We start from the raw sequence: 22,614 nt of genomic DNA on the forward strand, positions 1-22,614 counted from the left end.
CATGTGGGACGGTGTTGGGGGGGAGGGCATGTGGGACGGTGTTGGGGCTGGTGGGGGGGGGAGGGCATGTGGGACGGTGTTGGGGCTGGTGGGGGGATGTTGGGAGTAATGCACATTTTCCCCGTGTCAGCGTGGGTTTCCTCCGGGTGCTCCGGTTTCCTCCCACAGTCCAAAGATGTACAGGCTAGGTGGATTGTCAGTGCTAAATTACCCATAGTGTCCAGGGATGTTTACGTTAGGTGGGTTAGACATGGGAAATGTAGGGGTAGGGGAATGGGTCTGGGTGGGATGCAGTTTGGAGGGGCGGTGTGGCCTTGTTGGGTTGAATGACCTGATTCCTCACTGTAGAGATTCTATGATTCTATATTATGAATGGGCTGACAGGGAGAATGATGGGGGGTAATGGGTCTGGGGTGGGGGATGCGGGGCGGTAATGGGCTGAGGGGGGAACGTGGGGGGGTAATGGGCTGAGGGGGGAACGGGGGGTGGTAATGGGCTGGGGGGAGATCGTGGGGCGGTTTTGGGGCCAGCAATGCCCACATCGCACAAAAGCACAGTCTCAGAATTAAAAGACGTCAGCTTAAGGCTCAGATGAGGGGAAATTTCTTCTCTGAGGCTTGAGTCTTTAGTGCTCCTTATCACAGAGAGCTGTGGGGACAGAGTCCTTATGTATATTTAAAGCTGAGATGGATAGATTCTTGACCAGTAGAGGAATCGAGGGTTATGTGGAATGGGCAGGAAAGTGAACGGGGAATGTCGGATCAGTGAATGACCCTATTGAGTGGTGAGCTGGTTTGAGGGCGCAAACGGCCTATTGCTATTTCAGTTTCTTACAGTCTTAACATACCATTTGATATCATCATCCATGCTGCACCTGCATGCATATTTTCAGTGACTGGTGTACAAGAACACCCAGGCCTTGTTGCATTTCCCAATATATCCCCATTAAGATAATTTGTCTGGTTGATTTGGCCATCAAAGTGGATAACCTCACATTTATCCATATTATACAGCATCTGTGAAGAAAAAAATCAGAGTTAACATTTCAGGTCTGGTGACCCTTCCTCAGAACTCAGGTTCACTGAAGCTCTTCTGCATTCTGCTCACAGCTCACCCTCCCACCCTGTGTAGTGTCATCTGCAAACTTGGAGATATGACAGAAAAAATTGCAGATTCTGAAAATCAGAAATACAAACAAATTGTGGAAAAACTCAGCAGGTGTGGCAGAAAGCAATGTTTCGGGTCCAGTGATTTTTTTTCTCAGAACACAGTTTTGTAAACCACATCCACTGGCTCCCCTAATTTTAAATCCTCAAAAAAATCAGCAGATTTGCCAAGCAAGACTTCCCCTTAATATATCCATGCTGAGGTTGGGAATGTGGGGAAATTGGAGGAACAAGGGAGAGAGGGAAATTAATGTGGACACAATTACCTTAGTCTCTACCCTTTCCATTTCAAATCATCAAGGCAATACACATCCAAGTGTCATCAGGGATCCCAAACAAAATTAATGGGAATCTGGGAAAACTCTCCATTGGTTGGAGTCATACCTGGCACAGAGGAAGATGGCTGTTGTGGCTGTGGTTGTTGGAGGTCAGTCATCTCAGCTGCAGGACACCTCTGCAGGAGTTCCTCAGGGTAGTGTCCTAGGCCCAACCATCTTCAGCTGTTTTAATGACTTTCCTTCCATCTTAAAGTCAGAACTGGGGATGTTTGCTGATGCTTGCACAATGTTCAGTACCATTTACAACTCATACTGAAGTGAATCTGGATGGTATCCAGGCTTAGGCTGACAAGTGACTAATATCATTCACACTGACACAAGTGCCAAAAATGAGCATTCCAATAAGAGAAAATTCGATTGTACCCACCACTTGACATTCAGTATGAATGAATCACTGAATCTCCCACTGTCAAAATCCCGGGAGTTACCATCACCCAGAAACTGAACTGGACTATTTTTATAAATACAGTGCTACAAGACTATGTCAGCGGCTAGTAATTCTGCAGTCCCATGACTCCCCAAAACCTGTCCTCCGCCATCTACAATGTACAAATCAGGAGTGTGATGGAATACTCCCATTTGCCTGCATGTAACTCCAACAACACTCAAGAAGTTTGACACTATCCAGGACAGAGCAGCCCACTTCATTGGCACAGCAACCATGAACATCCACTCCTTCCACTACTGAAGCTCAGTAGCAGCAGTGTGTACTCCCTACAAGATGCACTGCAGAAATTCACCAAGGCTTCTTAGACCGCACCTTCCAAACCCATGATCACTTAAAAATTTATTTAAATGCAGAGTCACTCTCATGTCACCACTGGATTTCAACACTTTGGTCCATGTTTGACCTAACGATGACCTCATGAGAGCACTGCAGCAGATCAGAGGAAAATGAGCACAAAAACAAGATGGCATGATGAAATGGCAAGCGACTGGGAGGACAGGGAATCATGCTTACAGAGTGATTGGTGGCAATCCGCAGAGTGGTTGTCCAATCTGTATTTGGTCTTGCCAATGGAAAGGAGACGACATTGTGAGCAGTGAATTCAGTAGACTAGATTGAAAGAAGTATGGGGTCCCTCATTTATGAACATTCAACTTAGGAACATTATTACGTACATAATGTAAATGATTACATTATTTATTAATGGCACAATAAGTTATATATCCAAATTTTGCTGATGACACAAAGTCAGGGAGCATTGTAGACCATGTTGATGATAGCAGTAAATTACAAAGGAATATTGATACACTAAATGAAGGGGCAAAAATCTGACAGACGGAATTCAGTGTTAAGCCAGTGTGAGGTTATTCATTTTGAACTGAAAAAGGCTAGATAAGGGCACTTTCTAGATGGTAAGAAATTAAATATACTGGATGTCCAGAGAGACTTGGGTGTTAGGTGCATCAATCTTTTAGATGTCACAAACAGGTGCAGAAAATAACCAAGAAAGCTAATGGAATGCTGGTCTTTATATCTAGATGACTGGCGTACAGGATGCACAAGTTATGTGGCAGTTATACACAGCCCCTGGTTAGACCCCAGTTGGAGCACTGTGAGCTGATCTGCGCACCGCACCTTAGGAAGGATTGATTGGCCTTGGAAAGAGTAGAACATAGGTGGACAGAAATGATATCTGGATTTCAAAGGTTAAATTATGAAGAGAGATTATTCAAATTAGACTTGTTTTCACCAGAATTTAGAGGTTAAAGTATGATCTGATTGAAGCCATCAAGATATTAACAGGAAAAGACAGGGTTGATAAACTATTTCCCTGGTTGGCAATTCTAGAGTTAGGGCCAAAGCATTCAGGAGAGATGTTAGAAAGTACAATGACACACAAAGGATGGTAGAGGTTTGGAGCTTTCTCTACTACAAATGGCAGCAGATGCAGGATCAGTTGTTAAATTTCAAATCTGCGATAGATAATTTTTTGTTAAGTAAAGGTATGAAGGGATATGGGCCAAAGGCAGGCATATGGAATTAGGCCACAGATCAGCCATTGATCGGTGGAACAGGCTTGAGGGGCTGAATGGCCTCCTCCTGTTCCCATATACTCATGTTTGAATGTTTCTATATGATATGAGTTTGAAGAGATTGGACAATGGGGAAACAAATAGAATCAAGACAGGGATAAACAATAGCTTGATGTTCATGGTCCAGAGGGAGGCAGGAGGAGTTGGCATACTGTTTCTTCAAGGTAATGATCAGTACACCAGAGGACAACAGTCCTACCTTTTCAGAAGGTTTGACCTGAGAGAATGGAGTACAGCAATTTCAGAGGGAGATATAGTGGAGAGAGTGAGCGAGCAGAGAAATTAAGCAGGTTGATTTCATGTCAGTAGTTCCCCATGAAGAGAACAAGGGGAAGCAAGAGGTCAGAGGGAGAGATCAGGTGAAAGTGTGCTTTAAGTGGGGAGAGGACATCCACAAAGAAATAGATACAGAAGCAAAGAAACAAGAGTTAAACATCATACTGAGCCTGAATTTCATTGAGGTAGGGGCTTAATGACAAAATGCAGTCCTTTACTGAGCACACAGAGTGAAAGATCAGCAGGTATAGTGAAGATTAAGGGATGATTTAATACAAATGTTTAAGATAACTAAAGGATTTGTTTGGGTAGATTGAGGGTAACTATTTCCTGTCATGTGGGCAGAGGCCTAGAACAAAGGGGTAGAATAGTAAAATACTAGCCAGACTGTTCAGGTCGATATCAGGAAGTACTTTCCCATGCATGGAGAATCCAGAATTCATTCCCCAGGAAGCTATTGGAATTTTAAAATTAAAAAACTGAGGTTGTGAGATTTTTATTGGACAAGGAGAGTACGGATTACAGATCAAGTTCAGATACAGATTACACCTGGTCTTATTGCACGGTGGAAGAGGCTTAATGAGCTGAATCACCTCTTTTCTGCTTATTTATTCATTAAGTGTTAATCCGTCAGTTTGAGCAGCTACAATCAGCTTGAGCATCATTGCCTTTTCAACTCTGGCTGGAATTCAAAATCAGGGGAGGGAGAGTGGAAACGATTTTGAAACAATAGATGAACGTCAGCCTTTCAGAATTTTATTAATGCTCCGAGACAGGTAGTGAATTGACACTGTAATGTTAGACACTTGCATAATTGGCCTGTTCTCTTGGCAACGAGGTAATTTACCATAGAGCTGATTGGTGTTCGCTGATTCATCAAATAAATATTTCACCGGCACCATTCTGTACTAGGTTATGCGCAGCTCTCATCTCTCCCTCTGTATCGTACAGAAGCTGCAGTGCTGTTAGTTGGAGGCATTGCCTCTTATGCAAACCAGATAGAAACATCAACTTCCATTTAGATTGCACTAATACTGTAAAACATCACTAGGCTCTTCAAAGAGATCATCAAACAAACTTTCAGACCGAGCCGCAAAAGGAAATATAAGGGCAGGTGACCAAAAGCTTGGTCCAATTATGGATTTTAAGGACCATCTTAAAAGAGGAGAAACAAGAAACCTTTGACAGTGCAGCACTTCCTCATCTGTCCCCTCCGACAGCGCAGCACTGACCCTCCCTCAGCACTGACCCTGTGACTGTGCTGCACTCCCTCAGCATGGACTCTCTGACAGTGCGGCACTGACCCACCATCAAATGATCAGAAATGGAAATGTTTGCTGATGATTGCCTAATATTTAGCGCCATTCTCTGAGGCGGTCTCTGTAATTTCTGGACAACAGACTTGGGATGATGAGCAACAATAACCCAAACAAAAATAAAAATTGCTGAAGAACCTGAGTAGCATCTATGGAGAGAAAACAGAATTAATGTTTCAAATCCAATGACTCTTCTTCAGAACTGGCAGTTTTGAATTTTCTCCGTGCTGATTTTCTGCAGCAATTTCTGTTTTATGCTTGTTTCAGATCTCCAGTATCCACAATTCTTAGTTTTATTTTAACACGACAAGTGCATTGCACACAAGTGCCAGGGAATGACCATCTTTATTAAGAGACAATTTAGAATCAGAACTTGAAATCAAAATTTCAATTTGGGCAACTATTCTGTACAAACTTACTTTCCATAAAACCTGTTGAGCCTCAGGCTCAATTGAAAGTTTCAGGGCAGACCCTTGTGTTCTTATGGCATTTACTCCTGGCAACAGTCGAGCTATCTATGGATTAAACCATTAACTATTAAGAATACAGATCTGCATTTATATCATGCCTTTCAGCATCTCAGGAAGCATTTTAAATTGGATTAAATGTTTTTGGAGATGCATACCTGCATAGGCCTTTTCTTTGTTGAAGGTGATATGGGCAATGAAACTAAAACAGCTCAATGAAATTGTGGTGATGATCAGCAATGATTTAATTAGATGGTGGAATCAGCTCGTGGAGTGGTTTGGTCTGCTGTGCCTGTGAGGGAAAGAATAACAGCTACTTGTTGTGATTGTAACGAGGTCAGCCAGGTCGACCTCATAGAATGAGTTCCCTGATTGGGGTTGTTAATCTTGTCCAATCAGGGAACCCTGGCTGACAGATATAAACAAGAGTCACAGATATTTTATTCACTCTGAGAGCTGGCTCTGAGGAAGCTGGATTAGTGTCAAGGACTTGCCACATGTGAATAAAGGGTGACTCTGTGACAGAAATACCAGCCTCTGTGGAGTTGTTTCACTCCTGATTTACAGTGCTGAAACCTCCAAAGGGCAATATATTAGTCTGAATCTTAACCCCCGTTTGTGGTTTTTTTTCAATCAACTATTTGATTGGGGAACAATCCCATCCAAAGCTCATACCTTTAATGCTTCATTAGTCACTCACATTTGTTGTATGGATGAAAGAGATTAATTTTCCATCTTACCATTTAACATCCTGGAAACAGCCCTTGTTATCAGGTCGGCTGAGCCTGTTTCAGCACAGGTCGCTCATTCTCTGAGCTGTATCACTTTCTGATTTATGGAGAAAATAAATGGCTCTTCAGAACACGATTCTGTGCAGCAGAATGAACACAATGGATTTTTCATTTGGCAACTTGCGAATGTATCTGAAAGAATTTTCTCTTAAAAACACCATACATTTCTATACCACCTTTCGCCCCCTCACAATGCCCTAATACACATCAAAACAAATTAAGGCTAACAGTCCATTTGTCATCTTCACTGCGACTGCACCTGCATGCAGACTCACAGTTTATGGGGTAGGCCATTTAGGACTGAGGTAGGGGAGAAATGTCTTCACCCAGAAAGTGATGAGCCTGTGGAATTCTCTGCCACAGAAAGTGTTTCAGTCCAAGACATTGAACGTTTTCAGAGAGGAGATAGACATAGTTCTTGGGGCTAGAGAGATCAAAGAGTGTTGGGAGAAAGCAGGACTGAGCTGGATGATGAATCATTGTTATATTGAACGGTAGAATAGGCTCAAACAGCCAAATGGCTTACATATTTTCTATGTATCTATATTTCTAAATTGCTGGTTAAAGAGGTATATGGCCAGACCATATAAACCAACATTTTAACCACACGATGCAGGCTTGACAGAAGTATAAGTAAGGGAGGAGGGGCAGTTGCCCTTTTGATAAGGGAGAACTTAACAACAGTTTGTAGAGAGGATATTCTTAAGGGATCATCAAATGAGGCCAGTGGTAGAACTTAGAAACAGTAAGGGGATGGTCACTCTGTTGGGACTGTAGTATAGACCCCCAAAGAGCCAGCGGGTACTAAAGGAGCAGATGTGTAGAGAGATTGCAGATACCTGTAGGAATAACTGAGTAGTGATTGTAGTAGTATTTCCCCCGTATTGACTGAGCCACCCAGAGTGTAAAAGGCCCGGACAGGGTGGAATTTGTCAAATGTGTCCAAGAAAGTTTCCTAAATCAAAATGTAGAGGGCCCTACTCGGGAGGGTGCAACGCTGGATCTCTTCTTGGGAAACGAGGTGGGAAAGTGACTGAAGTCAGTTAGAGAGCACTTTGGATCCAGTGACCATAACTCTCTTAGTTTTAACATAGTTATGGAAAAAGATAGACAGGTCCACAGGTTAAGGTGCTGAACTGGAGCAGGGCCAATTTTGGGGCCATTAGGCAGGATCTAGCAGAAGTCGATTGGGTGAGTCTGTTTGAAGGAAAAGGAACGACTGGCAAGTGGGAGACCTCTAAAAGTGTGAGAACAAGAAGTACAGTATGTCCTTGTTAGGGTGAAGGGAAAAGCTGGCAGGTTTAAGGATCCCTGGCTGACGAGGGATATTGAGACTCTGGACAGGAAAAAGAAGAAGGCAGACATTGGGTTTAAGCTATCAGGCTCAAGTGAAACCCGAGATGGCTATAAAAAATGTAGGAGCATGCTTAGGAGGAAATTAGAAGAGCAAAAAGAGAGTATGAGATGGATCTGGCAAACAAGGTTAAAGATAATCCCAAGAGGTTCTATAGCTGTATTAAGAGTAAGAGGGTGGCTTGGGAGCAAATAGGTCCCTTTTAAAGATCAGCATGGCCATCAATGTGTGGAGCCACAGGAGATGAGGGAGATTTTTAATGAATGTTTCTCCTCAGTGTTTACCGAGGAGAGAATCATGGATGCTGAGGAAATAAGTGAAACAAGCGGAGGTGTTTCGGACCGCATACACATTACCAGAGAGGAGATGTTTGCAGCCTTAAAGCACATTAGGGTGGATAAATCCCATGGGCCTGACCAATTCCATCCTCGGATTTTGTGGGAGGCTAGGGAAGAAATTGCAGAGGACCTTGCAGAGATTTTTAGCCACTGGTGAAGTTCCAGAAGACTGGAGGGTGGCTAATGTTGTTCCATTGCTTAAGAAAAGTAACAAAGACAAGCCAGGGAACTACAAGCCAGTGAGCCTGACATCAGTGGTAGGCAAGTTATTGGAGAGGATACTGAGGGACAGGATCAACCACATTTGGATAGTCAAGGTCTGATTAGGGATAGTCAGCATGGATTTGTGCACGGGAAGTCATGTCTGACAAATCTTTTAGAGTTTTTCGAAGAGGTAACCAAGAGGATGGATGAGCAGTGGATGTTGTCTATATGGACTTTAGTAAGGCCTTTGACTAGGTCCCACACAACAGGCTAGTCATGAAAGTTAGGTCGCATTGGATCCAGGGAGATCTAGCTGATTGGATTCAAAATTGGCTCGATGGTAGGAGGTTGATTCTTGGACTGGAGGCCTGTGACTAGTGGTGTGCCACAGGGGTCAGTGCTGGGATCTTTGTTATTTGTTATTTACATAAATGATTTGGATGTGAATGTACAAGGCATGATCAGTAAATTTGTGGATGATACAAAACTAGGAGATATCATTGATAGCGAGGAAGGTTGTCAAAAATTATAGAGGGACTTTGATCAGATGGGAAAGTGGACAGAGGATTGGCAATGCAGTTCAATATAGATAGGTGTGAAGTGTTGCACTTTGGAAAGTCAAACCAAGGTAGGACTTATGCAGTAAATGGTAAGACCCTGAGGAGTGTTGTTGAATAGAGGGACCTAGGAGTACGAGTATATAGATAACAAGGTGTAGAGCTGGATGAACACAGCAGGCCAAGCAGCATCATAGGAGCAGGAAGGCTGACGTTTCGGGCCTAGCCCCTTCATCAGAAATGGGGGAGGGGAAGGGCGTTCTGAAATAAATAGGGAGAGAAGGGGAGGCGGATAGAAGATGGATAGAGGAGAAGATAGGTGGAGAGGAAACAGACAGGTCAAAGAGGCGGGGATGGAGCCAGTAAAGGTGAGTGTAGGTGGGGAGGTAGGGAGGAGATAGGTCAGTCCAGGGAGGACGGACAGGTCAAGGGGGCGGGATGAGGTTAGTAGGTAGGAAATGGGGGTGGGGCTTGAGGTGGGAGGAGGGGATAGGTGAGAGGAAGGACAGGTTAGGGAGGCCGGGGATGAGACAGGGGATGAGCCGGGCTGGTTTTGGGATGCGGTAGGGGGAGGGGAGATTTTGAAGCTTGTGAAATCCACATTGATACCATTGGGCTGCAGGGTTCCCAAGCGGAATATGAGTTGCTGTTCCTGCATCCTTCGGGTGGCATCGTTGTGGCACTGCAGGAGGCCCAGGATGGACATGTTGTCTGAGGAATGGGAGGGGGAGTTGAAATGGTTCGCGACTGGGAGGTGCAGTTGTTTATTAGTTTGTTGAAAGCAGCGTCACAGGTAGACAGGGTGGTGAAGAAGGCATTTCGCATGCTGGCCTTCATCGGTCGAGGCATTGAGTATAAGAGTTGGGACGTTATGTTACAGTCGTGAAAGTCGTTGGTGAGGCCACACTTGGAGTATTGTGTACAGATTTGGTCACCCTGTTATAGGAAGGACATAGTTAAACAGCCTTCCTGCTCCTCTGATGCTGCTTGGCCTGCTGTGTTCATCCAGCTCTACACCTTGTTATCTCATAGTTAAACTGGAAAGTGTGCAAAGAATATTTATGAGAATGTTGCTGGGACTAGTAGGCCTGAGTTAAAGGGAGAGGTTGGCCAGGATAGGACTTTATTCCTTGGAATGTAGGAGAATGAGGAGTGACCTTATTGAGGTGCATAAAATCATGAGGAGCATAGATAGGATGAATGCATATAGTCTTTTTCCCAGGGATGGGGAATTGAAAACTAGAGGGCATAGGTTTAATGTGAGGGGGGATAGATTTCAAAAGGACCTGAGGGGCAACTTCTTTACACAGAGGGTGGTGTGTATATGAAATGAGCTGCCAGAGAAAGTGGTTGAGGCAGGTACAATAGTAACATTTAAAAAACATTTGGATAGGTACATGGATGGGGAAGGGTTTAGAGGGATATGGATCAAATGCGTGCAATTGGAACTAGCTAAGTGGGCACCATGGTCAGCATGGACCAGTTTGGGCTGAAGGGCCTGTTTCCATGCTGTATTACTCTATGACTCTATTTAACCTTGACTGTTTCTGGTTGGTTATCCAGCCAGTATTTGTCATAAAGCTATTGTCATCAGGATTTCTGCATGTGAGTTCTTTATTTCCTGTAATGGGAAATATTTGATGATTGATCAGCAGGACCTTTCTGTAATGATATGAACAGGTAGAGGCCGTTTGCCCCCACAAGATAGTTACACTGTCAATTAGATCAATTACATTAAAGACTTTAAATAGTGGGGTGTGAACGGGTTAAGTAATCAGATGGAGAGTATGGAAATGGTCAGAAATAGAACTTCACGCACGGCAGATAAGATGACAGCAATGAGAAGGGGGGCAATCAATGCAGGACTGGAGGTTTTGTACTTAAATACATGCAGTATATGAAACAAGGTAAATGAGCTTGGAGCACAGATTGAAATTTGTGAGTATGATGGTGTGGACATCAAAGAGATGTGGCTGCAAAGGGATCAGGGCTGGGAACGAACTGTCAAAGGATATGCAATCTATTGATAGGACAGGCGTGTGGATAGAGGAAGCAAGGTTGTTTTGTTAGTAAGAAATGAAACCAAATTGATAGCAAGAAGAGATATAGGGTGGGAAAATGTAGAATCTGTGTGGATTGCGTTGAGAGACCGCAAAGGATAAAAAGACCCTGATGGGAGTTACGTACAGGCCTCCTAGCAGTAGTTTGGATGTGGGGAAGAAAATAAATCAGGAGATAGGATAGGTATGTAAGAAATGCACTATTACAATAATCATGGGGGTTTTCAAAGTATAGGTGGACTGGGAAAGACAGGTTGGTTACAGATGCCAAGTAAGGGAATTTGTGGAACGTCTAAGAGTTGGTTTTTTGGAGCAGTTTGTGGTAGACCCCACATGGGAACAGGCAGACTGGATTGGGTGATGTGTAATGAGACGTGATGAGGCAGTTTAAGGTGAAGGAACCATTGGGGGCAATTACCATAATATGATAGAATTCACCCTGCAGTGTGAGAGGGAAAAGCTGGAATCAGATGTAATGTATTACAATGAATAAAGGTGACTACAAAGACTTGTGGCAGGGGCTGGCCAGAGTTGATTGGAAAGGAATCCTAACAGGGAAGAGAGTGGAGCAGCAATGGCAGGAGTTTCTGGGGGTAATTCAGGAGGCACAGCAGAAATTTATCACAAGGACAGAGGAACATATAAAGGGAAGAAAGAGGCAACCATGGCTGACGAGAAGTCAGGGACAGCATAAAAGCAAAAGAAAAAGCATAAATGTGATGAAGATCTGTGGGAAGCCAGAGGATTGGGAAATTTTTAAAAACCAGCACAGGACAATTAAAAAAGCAGTAAAGGGGGAGAAGATGAAATATGAGAGTAAACTCACGAGTAGTATAAAAGAAAATTATAGGAGTTTGTTTAGTTTTATAAAAGATAAGAGAGAGGCAAGAGTAGACATTGGACCACTGGAAAATGAGGCTGGAGAAGTGGTAATGGGGGAACAAAGAAATGGCAGAGGAACTGAATAGGTACGTTGCATCAATTTTCACAGGAAGACACCAGCAGTATATCAGAATTTCAAGCGAGTCAGGGGCAGAAGTGAATGTAGTGGCCATCACTAAGAACAAGGTGCTGGGGAAACTGAAAGGTCCCAAGGGGGATAAATCACCTGGACCACATGGATTACACCCCAGAGTTCTGAAGGGAATAGCTGTGGAGATTGTAGATGCATTGGTGATGATCTTTCAGGAATCACTGGAGTTGGGGAGGGTCCCAGAGGAAGGAAAATGGCTAATGTAACACCCATGTTTAAGAAGGGAGGGAGGCAGAAGATGGAAACTATAGGTCAGTTAGCAAAAGACATCAGTCATTGGTAAGATTTTAGAGTCCATTATTAAGGATGAAGTTATGGAGTACTTGGAAGTGTGTGATAAAATAGGGCTTCGTCAAGTGAAGGTCATGCCTGACAAATCTGTTCTAATTTTTTGAGGAGGACACAACCAAGTTAGACAGGAGATCTAGTAGACGTGATCTATATGCATTTCCAGAAGGCCTTTGACAAGGCTGCATCGGAGGCTGCTAAATAAGATAAGAGCCCATGAAGTTAGGGGTAAGGTACTGGCATGGAGAGAGGATTGGCTGACCAGCAGAAGGCAGAGAGTGGGGATAAAGGAGTCTTTTTCAGGATGTCAGCCAGTGACTAGTGAAGTTCTGCAGGGCTCTATGCTGGAACCACAACTATTCACGTTATACTGTAATGATCTGCACAAATGGCCGCATTTGTTGCTAAGTTGTAGATGACACAAAGATAGGTGAAGGGACAGGATGCATGGAGGCTGCAGAAGGACTTGGACAGGCTAGGAGAGTGGGCTAAGAAGTGGCAGAAGGAATACAATGTGGCAAACTGTGAGGTTATACACTTTGGTAGGAAGGATAGAAACATATACCATTTGGCAGTCTGAAGCACAAGTTACTTGGGAGTCCTTGTTCAGGATTCTCTTAAGGTTAACGTGCAGGTTTAGTTGGCAGTTAGGAAGGCAAGTGCAATTTTAATATTCATTTCAAGAAGGGCTGGATTGTAAGACAGATGTCCTGCTGAGGCTATGTAACCTTCTGGTCAGATAACATTTGGAATATTGTGTGCAGTTTTGGGGCCCCATATCTAAGGATGGATGTGATGGAATTGGAGGGGGCCAAAAGAGGTTCACAAAAATGTTCCTGGGATGAAGGGCTTGTAATATAAGGAGCAGCTGACAACTCTGAGTCTGTACTTGATGGAGTTTAGAAAAATGGGGGGGAATCTGATTGAAATTTACAGAGTACTGAGAGGTCTGGTTAGAGTGGATGAGGAAAAAATGTTTCCTCTAATAGGAGAGACTAGGACCCAAGGGCACAGTCTCAGTGAAGGGACAACCCTTTAGAACTAAGATGGAGGAATTTCTTTAGCTAGAGGGTGGTTAATCTGTTTAATTTATTGCCTCAGAAGGCTGTGGAGGCCAAGTCATTGAGTGTATTTGAGCTGGAAATAGATAGGTACGTGATTAGTAATGGGAATCATGGGTTACAGAGAGAAGGCAGGAGAATGGAGTTGAGAAACGTATCAGCCATGATTGATTTTCTGAAATGTTTGAGGGTTAGTACTGTGTGTTTCACCTGTACTGATTTAGTGAAAACTGAAAAGGGACAGATATGGGCACTTTATAGATAGTATTAAGTTAAATGCCCAAAGAGACTTAGGGGTTCAGGTTCACAGATATTTAAAATGTCACAAACAGATGCAGAAATTAATCAAGAAAGCTAATGGAATGTTTGGCCATTAGTAGACTGATGAATGGACTCTCTAATTTCAAATATGCTGATCTTGCTAATATTGATCTTCCCAGAGCATGCCCTGTATGAGGTAGCCTGTGTGCCTCTTTTTTTCCACCTTATGATCCTTAACCTGTATGCCTTTGTCTAGTTTGTTTTTTAACCTACGATCTGTATATCCTTGCTTACTACGACCTACGTGTACTGCTCATAAACAAAGCTTTTCACTGTACTTGGGTACACATGACAATAAATGAATCAATCAAATTAAACCTAAAGGATTGGAGTAATAAGATGTAGAAGTTATGCTGTAGTTGTACACAAAACCTGGTTAGACTCCACTTGGAGCACTGTAAACAGATCTAGGCACTACATCTTAAGAAGGATAGATTGGTCTTGGAGGGAATACAGTGTAGGTTGACAAGAATGATACCTGAACTTCAAGGTTAAGTTATGAGGAGATGTTGTACAAATTAGGTGTTTTCTGTAGGATTTAGAAGATTAAGGGGTGATCTGATCGAAGTCTTCAGGATATTAACAGGAAAAGACAGGGTGGATAAAGATAAACTTGTTCCACTGGTTGGGGATCCTAAAACTGGAGGCATAGTTTAAGAATTGGAGGCATAGTTTAAGAATTAGGGCCAGACCATTCAGGAGAGATGTGTACAAGTGCTTCCTCTCTTTCATGAATGACAGTGGATACTGGATCAGTTGTTTATCTTAACACTTCGTAAAGCAGAAGTATTAGGTTAGGCCACAGATCAGCCATGATCTCATCAAATGGTGAAAAATGTCCGAGGGGTTGAATGGCCTACTCCTGCTTCTATCTTCCTATGATCTAACTTGTATCTAGCCATTTAATCGACATTTACATGTTTGCTTTCATATTGCCTTTCATGCAGTGAATAATCCCAAGCTTCACAGGATGAATCACCAAACACAATTTGGGACTGAACAACATGACCGTTTATTAAGATAGGTGGGGCCTGGTTAAAGCATTTAGTTATGAGCAGCATCCCAAAGGACAAGAGAAAGGATGGAATGATGGAGAGATTTGGAGACGATCACAATCCACTTTGGAGACAGTGTTGAGGCTCAAGCCCTGCCTTTCACAAGAATGGAAGATTTAATCAAATTAGTCAGAGTTCCTCAATTTACCTGTATGTTGGACTGAAGCTAACAGAATCTACCAAAACAGAAAGTATTTAACAGGAAACTAAAAAGACTTCAGTTCTAACTGCAGGAAAACAAAGTATGAATGAGCGACTTCTATTTCTTCTAGTTTAACTATAACCCCCTCTTAACCCTTTCTACACACATATGCAGACAAACAAACATGGGTTTGAAGAATGGGGGAAAATTACTAAGGAAAACACAATTCAATAGGACTGGTCCACAGGATTTGATGAGGTGTCTCTTTTGCTTCTTCCAAATCCTTCTAATCTCCAATCTGTTTATTTTCAGATCCATTCAGTTCTTTGCTGAAGACACAGTGCTTCAGTTGACATGCTTATTATTTAATCTTTCAGCAACTGATTAGAGTCAACAGTTTAAAGCAAATGGTGAAAAAGATTAACTATCTTTCACTTCATGACCTTTGACTTCAGAGAAAGAAAAAGGGAGACACTGTCTCTTGCAGTCTGGAGACTTCTGTTTCTGTATTGGTCACCCACAGTGTCTACCTGCTTAGGAGCCAATCAGAGAGCAGTTGTCATTCTGATGATGCCTGGCCTCCACAACCGGTCCTGACTGCACAAACCAATCAGCAATCTGCCTCTGGGCGAAACTTGCTTTGCACAAACCGCTGCTTGGACAAACGTGCAGTGTAAACGCAATCTTTATGATTTCCAGTAACTTGTCTTTAAAAGCGAAGCAGTTCTTTCCTAGTCCTCGATTTACAACAGTATCATTTTCCAATTTGGGTCCGCAGTCCAGTGTAAAGGAAATTAAAAAGGTGTGGTCTTTACAGGAGGGTCAGCTGAGCTTGGGGTCTAGGCAGCAGAAGGCAAATCCGACATTGGTGAGTGACTAAAATCAGTGATATGTAGCTGACCAGAATTAGATACCTGCAAAGATATTGAAGGGATGAGGGGCAGGGGGTGATTAAAGAGATGGGGAGAAATGAAAAAATGGAGAGATTTGAGAATTTCATTAACAACAGGAGCGCGAGTAGTTCAGTGAAATTGATGTGTGTTAAGAAACGGGCAATGAGAAGTTTACCTCACTTTAACTTTACAGAATATCACCTATTACTGAAAAACAGCATTCAACACATTGTGACTTTACTTGCTATTTCTACGAACTGTATTTCTTTGAATAGTCAGTAATCTCCATCAATGGATAGTGTTTGCCAAGATTCTAAGGAAGTTGGTGGTATTGTCTAGTTGTCTTGCTGCCAGTAGTGTGGGACAAATTCAACATGTAGCAACTTGTACAGAATGCAGGGTTCAAAGAGAATAATTCACCAATTGAGAGTGTTGCCATTTTCCATGTATTACACAGCATTGTAAACATTAATAATAGTCTATTTGTTATTGTCTTGTTTCAAGAACAATCTTCTACATCTTGGCACATATGCCTGAGTCAAATCATCATGGGTTCAAGAAATTAGAAATGTATGAAAGAAGTACAAAATGACATTCCTAGTCTAACAGTTAACTGTTAGAGGGACGTTAGTAAGGGAGTACTGTTACAGGGTCAGTACTGAAAGAGTGCTGTCATGTTAGAAGGGCAGTACTGAGAACCCAAGCTCCCTCTGCACTGACCCTCCGACAGTGCGGCGCTTCCTCTGCACTGACCCTCCGACAGTGCGGCGCTCCCTCTGCACTGACCCTCCGACTAAAAGAGTACCTTTATCCTCCCCAGGTTGTGTAGAAACACCTTGCACAAATTTTAGCAGACCCGTCTGGCCTGAAGAAGCAGCATTCATAAAATCTCATTGAGATTGTGGTTTCATCAGCGTTGAAAGTGATCTTTAATTGTGGTCAGCAAATGCTGTTTCCCCACGAGCTGCAGTAACATGGAATTACTATCATAATGTCACTTGGTAGTATGACTGGCAGCATTCATATATTGGTATTGAATTTTAGCATTGAAATTCCCATGGGAAACATTTACATTGCATGTTCCAATGCAATGGAACACCACACAGCCTTTAATAAACGCAATTTCCTGCTGTCAACCAGAAATTTGCAGTGCAGGACGTGTTTCGGTTAGCAGGAGGAGGTCCAGTCATGATTTTACTGGCAGGTGGAAGGACATTGGTTGTATCTCTGTAATTTCCTCCTCATGGGGGGTTATCATGGGCAATAACCCATCTAAAATAAATAATAAATAATACTACTTCCCTCACGCAGCAGAAGAGGGTACTGTTTTATGATACAGTAACAGAAAATGCTACAAATCTCAGCAGATGTGGCAGCAATTGTGCAGAAGGAAACAGACTTGATGTTTCAGCTTTGTGGTCTTTCATCAGAGCTGTTGTACACTGTAGTTAGGTAAGTTGTTTATTTTTCTTCATTCAAGGGATGTGATCATCGCTGGCTGGGCCAACATTTATTGTCCACCTCTAGTTACCCTTGTGAACTGCTGCAGTTGTTGTGATGTAGGGACACCAGCAATGCTGTTAGGTAGAGTGTTCTAGGATACTGACCCAGCAACACTGAAGAAACAGCGATATATTTCCACGTCAGAATGGTGAGTGACTTGGAGGGGAACTTGCAAGTGGTGGTGTTCCCAGTATCTGCTACCTTTGTCCTTGTAGAGGGTTTGGAAGCTGCTGAGGAGAGAGCCTTAGTGAGTTGCTGCAGTACATCTTGCAGAAAGTAGCAGCAGTGTGTATTGAGTTTCAGTGGTGGAGGGAGTGAATGTTCATTAGTTATACTCTGAGCAGCACCCTGGATGATTTCAAAAGCCTAACGCTACAATACATTCTTACAGACCACTGGCTACCTACAACAGCCTGACGGACAAGCACCTGACAGGATATTTCAACAACACAAGGATCCGGAGACACCTTCAGCGAGCTGGATTGGTAGGTGTGAGATAACCTCACTGTTCGGTGATTCTTTCATGATCCTCCCAGCTTTGAACTGTCCCGTTACCCCCACCCTAATTATCAACAAGCTCATCTGTGGGAAATTGCCCAGATCCCTTTCACTCACTCCTGATTGTCACATGATCCAACGTTAATGGAGTTATTGAGCAATCACAGCAATCAATGGAATTTATTTTACATTCCAGCCTCAGAAGTCTAATCCCCCACAAAACACTGACAAAGGGTATGGTATGATGATGTCTGCTCAGCCACCTGATGCCAGGGGCAGAGAGCACGTGCCCCAGCTGCTGCCCCTGGTTGGGACTCCCACGCCCAACCCAAGCACAGTGGGGGCTCCTAGAGCCCCTGGCCCTGATGTAGCCACTTGTCCCAGGCCCTGCATCAACAGCAGAGCCACCATTTTTAAAGCATCAATGAACCCTGCTGGGGATTGGGCGAATGATGAGATGAACAATGTTTTGTTGCTGCATTTTTCAGGCATCAGAAGTAAAAGGTTTGAGAGTCTTTCAGAGCAACTAAACTGAAGTGTCACAGGAATGGTAGAAAAAGCCTTTTGCCCTGCCTTGGTGGAATATAGCAGTGTACTCTACTGGGATGGTGGCAGCACCTGCATGATCTTTAATAATGTTTTAAAATCTTTATTCAATGAATAACAAAGACTGTTTCTGAGAACAAGTGGGAGTATTTCCCCTCTGCCACCTGACATCCCAGCCTACAGTTTGGATTCCACAAGTTATGTATTCATATAAAGCTGTGATTGATATTCTGCTGTGGATCTCAGTGCAGCAAAAATGCATCACTAAAGAACAGTACAGCACAGAAACAGACCCTTTGGCCCACCAAGACTGTACCAACACAGGATGCCTTTCTAAGCTAAAAAACTTTTGCCACTATGTGGTCCATAGCCTTCTATTCCCTGCCTATTCATATAGCCATCAAGATGCTTATCAAACGTTGCAATTGTATCTGCCTTCTCCACCTCCATTGGCCGCACATTCCAAGCACCAACACCCTCTTGTGTAAAAAAAACTTGCCTCATGCATCTCCTTTAAATGTACCCCCTTTTACCTTAACCCCATGTCTCCTAGTAATTGACATTTCTACCCTGGGAGAAAGACTCCAACTATCCATTCAATCCATGCCTCTCATAATTTTGTCAACTTCTATCAGGCCAACCCTCATCCTTTGATACTCAAGTGAAAACAAACCAAGTTGTTCCAATCTCTCCTCATAGCTAATTCAGGGAAGTGATGGTCTCATGGTATTATCTATGGTCTGTTAACCCAGAGATGCAGTTAATGTTCTGGGGACCCGGTTCAAATCCCACACTAGCAGATGGTGGAATCTGAATTCAATAAAAAATATGGAATTAAGAGTCTAATGATGACCATGAAACCATTGCCAATTGTTAGAAAAACCCATCTGGTTCACTAATGTCCTTTAGGGAAGGAAACTGCCATCCTTACCTGGTCTGACCTACATGTGACTCCAGACCCACAGCAATGTGGTTGACACTTACCCTATGGGCAATTAGAGATGGGCAATAAATGCTGGCCTAGCCAGTGATGCTCATATACCATGAATGAATTAAAAAAACCTTCCAAACCAGCAACATCCTGGTAGACTGTTTCTATTCCCTGACTAAAGCTCCACATCCTTCTGGTTGTATAGCAACCAGAACCATACTCAATATTCAAAATGTGGCCTTAATAAAGTTCTGTACAGCTGCAACATGACTTGCCAATTCTTATACACTATGCCCTGACCGACGAAGGCAAGCAGGTTATATGCCTTCTTGACCACTTTATCTACTTACTTTCAAGGAACTGTGGACCTTTATGCCTAGAGCGCTCAGTATATTGATGCTGTTATGAGTTCTGCCATTTATGTATATGTCCCTCCTACATTGGATCATCCAAGATGCGTTACCTCACGTTTTTCTGAATTAAACTCCATCTGCCATTTCTCTGCCCAATTCTTTAGCCTATAAATATCCTGCTATATCCTGTAGCAATCTTCCTTACTATCTGCAGCTTCCCTAATCTTTTTAACTTACAATTCAGGCCACCTACGTTCTCTTCCAAATCATTTATATTTATATATATTACAAACAACAGGGGTCCCAGCACTGATTCCTGTGGAACACCACTGGTCACAGATCTCCAGTCTCTAAAACACCCTTCCACATCTCCTTTCCGTCTTTTATGACTAAGCTCATTCTGTATCCATCTTACCAACTCACCACGGATCCCATGTGATGTCAACCTGTATCAGTCTGCCATGAGGGACCTTGTAGGTCTACTACCTACTACCCTGCTCTAATCGATCATCTTTGTCACTTCCTCAAAAAACTCAATGAAGTTAGTGAGGCATGACCTTTCCTGCACAAAGCCATGCTGCCTATAACTAATAAGTTCATATTTTCCAAATGTGAATCAATCCTACCCCTAAAGATCTTCTCCAATAATTTCCCTACCACTGACGTAGGGTTCACTGACCAGCGTGTAATTTCCCGGATTATCCCTACGGTAACAGGGAAATTAGCCCTCCTAATTCCTTGTTTGAGTTCTTTCCTGCTATCATTGGTTTCTTTCAGGACTCTGTCTGTCTTCAGTTTCCTAAATCTTATGTGTGCCTCCTTTCTCTTTTTGATTCACTCTCTCAATTTGTCCAGTCATCCAAGGTTCCTGAATCTTGTCATCCTTATCCTTCATTTTCACAGGTACGTTCCAGTCCTGAACTCTAATAAACTCACCTTTAAAAGATGCCAGATGTGGATTTACCCTCAAACAGCCGTCCCCAATCTACATTCTGCAGTTCCTGCTGAATATTGTGGTAGTTAGCCTCCCCCAAGTTTAGTACATTCACCTGAGGACTATTCTTATTCTTATCCTTATCCGTAATTAACTTAAAACTTTGCCGAATTATGGTCAGTGTTCTCGAAATGCTCCCCCATTAAAACTTCAATCACCAGGTCAGGCTCATTCCCCAAGACCAGGACACGTAGGGCCCCTTTAAGGTTTTGGAGTAGATCTGTAGCTCGGGTTGTGGGTGTTGAGGTTGGTTGGCTCACCGAGCTGGTTTGTTGTTCCACAGACGTTTCGTAGGGCCCCTTCTCTGGTTGGACGATTTGCATATTGTTTCAAAAAAACCACCCTTGACATACCTAACAAATTCTAACCCATCTAAGACCCTGGCACTAAGCAAGTCCCAGTCAATATAGTGCAAGATAAAATCACCAACTGTGTTGTTTTCACATTTTTCCATAATCTGTCCGCACATCTGTTCCTCTGTCACCTGCTGCCTGTTGGGAAGCCTGTAGTACATTCCCATCAAAGTGATTGCATCCTTCCTATTCCAGAGATCTACCCATGATGCCTTGCTGGATGGGCCCTCCGAGGTGCCCTCCGTCATTACAGCTGGGATCAGTAATGCAACTCCTGCACCTCTTTTACATCCCTCTCTATCTCACCTCAAACATCTAAATCCTGGAACGTTAAGCTGCCAGTCTTGTCCCTCTCTCAACCGAATCTCTGTGAAGCTGCAACGTCATAGTTATTTATCTATTAACCCAGGCTATCAGTTTATCTACCTTACATGTCATACTCCTTGCATTAAAACAAACACACTTCAAGATGCCTGTGTGCTGTGTTCAGTAATCTCTCCTGTCTGTTCTTTCTCTTAGTGTTACTGGCCTTAATCTCATACTCCTCCTGGATCAATTTAATTGTTTAGAACCTACCTCTCTGGTTCCACCCGCCCCCCGCCACACTATTTAAATCGTCCTGAGTGGCACTAGCGAACCGCCCTGCCAGGATGTAGGTGCCCCTCCAGTTTAGGTGCAACCCGTCCTACTTGTAGAGGTCCCACCTGCCCCAGAAGACATCCCAATGATCCACATATCTGAATCCCTCCCTCCTACACAGCTCGTTAGCCATGTATTTAACTGTACTGTCTTCCTTTTCCTAGTCTCAGTGTCATGTGGCCTAGGAGGGCCTCCCCCTTCAGAATATCCTGTGCCTGCTCACAGACGTCCTTGACCTTGGCACCAGGGAGGCAACACACCATCCTGGAGTCATGCTCACAGCTACAGAACTGCCTCTGTCCCTGACTATTGAGTCCCCTATCGCTACTGCTCACGTAGGCTTCAATCCTCCAGCTGTACAACAGAGCCAATCGTGGCTGCTGCTGCTTTCCCCTGAGAGAACATCCACCCCCCAAAACAGTATCCAACACGATATCCCTGTTTGAGAGAAGAATGGCCCACAGGGGTCTTCTGCACTGCCTGCCCACACTTACTCATTCTCCTGGTGGTCAGCCAATTCTTCTCTGTCTGTGTAGCCCTTACTGGTGGTGTGACCAGCTCACTAAACATGCTTTCCACAACATCCTCAGCCTCATGGATACTCCATAGTGAGTCCATCCACAGCTCCAGCTGTTCCATGAAGCAAATCAGGACCTGCAGCTGAACACATTTCCTGGACACGGAGTCACCATGGTGATGGAAGTGTCCCTGATTTCCCGCGTTTTACAGGAGGAGCATTCCATGGGGCTGAGTTCTCCTGCCATTGTGAACCTTACTGACAAAATCAACTTTATCAATGACAGGCCATAATCCAGGAACTAAATAGACAACCTTACCCACTTGTCACCAAACTCCAGTCTCACTCCCGCTTTCTTTTCCTAACAGACAACACCTACAAAATGTAAGTATTTTATCTCTCTCTACACACAACTCACTCAATCTGCAAACCTGGTTCCTGAGCAGCCAATCCTGGGTCACTTTTTGAGTCGAGACTTCGTCTCCACAGTTCTGCTTCTAGATTGAGCTCCAAGTTCGCTCTCACTGACCCCACTCCTCAGGTATTTATCCCACTGTCACTGTTCACCCCCAGGTTCGCT

General features: G+C 43.5%; 1 protein-coding gene across 2 annotated transcripts in view; it reads left to right on the top strand.

Moving 5' to 3' along the window:
- Positions 1-22,614, top strand: part of erich3 (glutamate-rich 3) — a 70,959-nt gene that overhangs the window by 394 nt on the left and 47,951 nt on the right. For both annotated transcript variants that reach the window (XM_048602412.1, XM_048602413.1), the window contains exon 2: positions 17,595-17,688. In XM_048602412.1, the coding sequence (XP_048458369.1) occupies positions 17,595-17,688 (94 nt within the window). The remainder of the gene's footprint in view (positions 1-17,594; positions 17,689-22,614) is intronic.

This window comes from Rhincodon typus, chromosome 10, assembly GCF_021869965.1.
Source record: "Rhincodon typus isolate 14 chromosome 10, sRhiTyp1.1, whole genome shotgun sequence".
NCBI lineage: Eukaryota > Metazoa > Chordata > Chondrichthyes > Orectolobiformes > Rhincodontidae > Rhincodon > Rhincodon typus.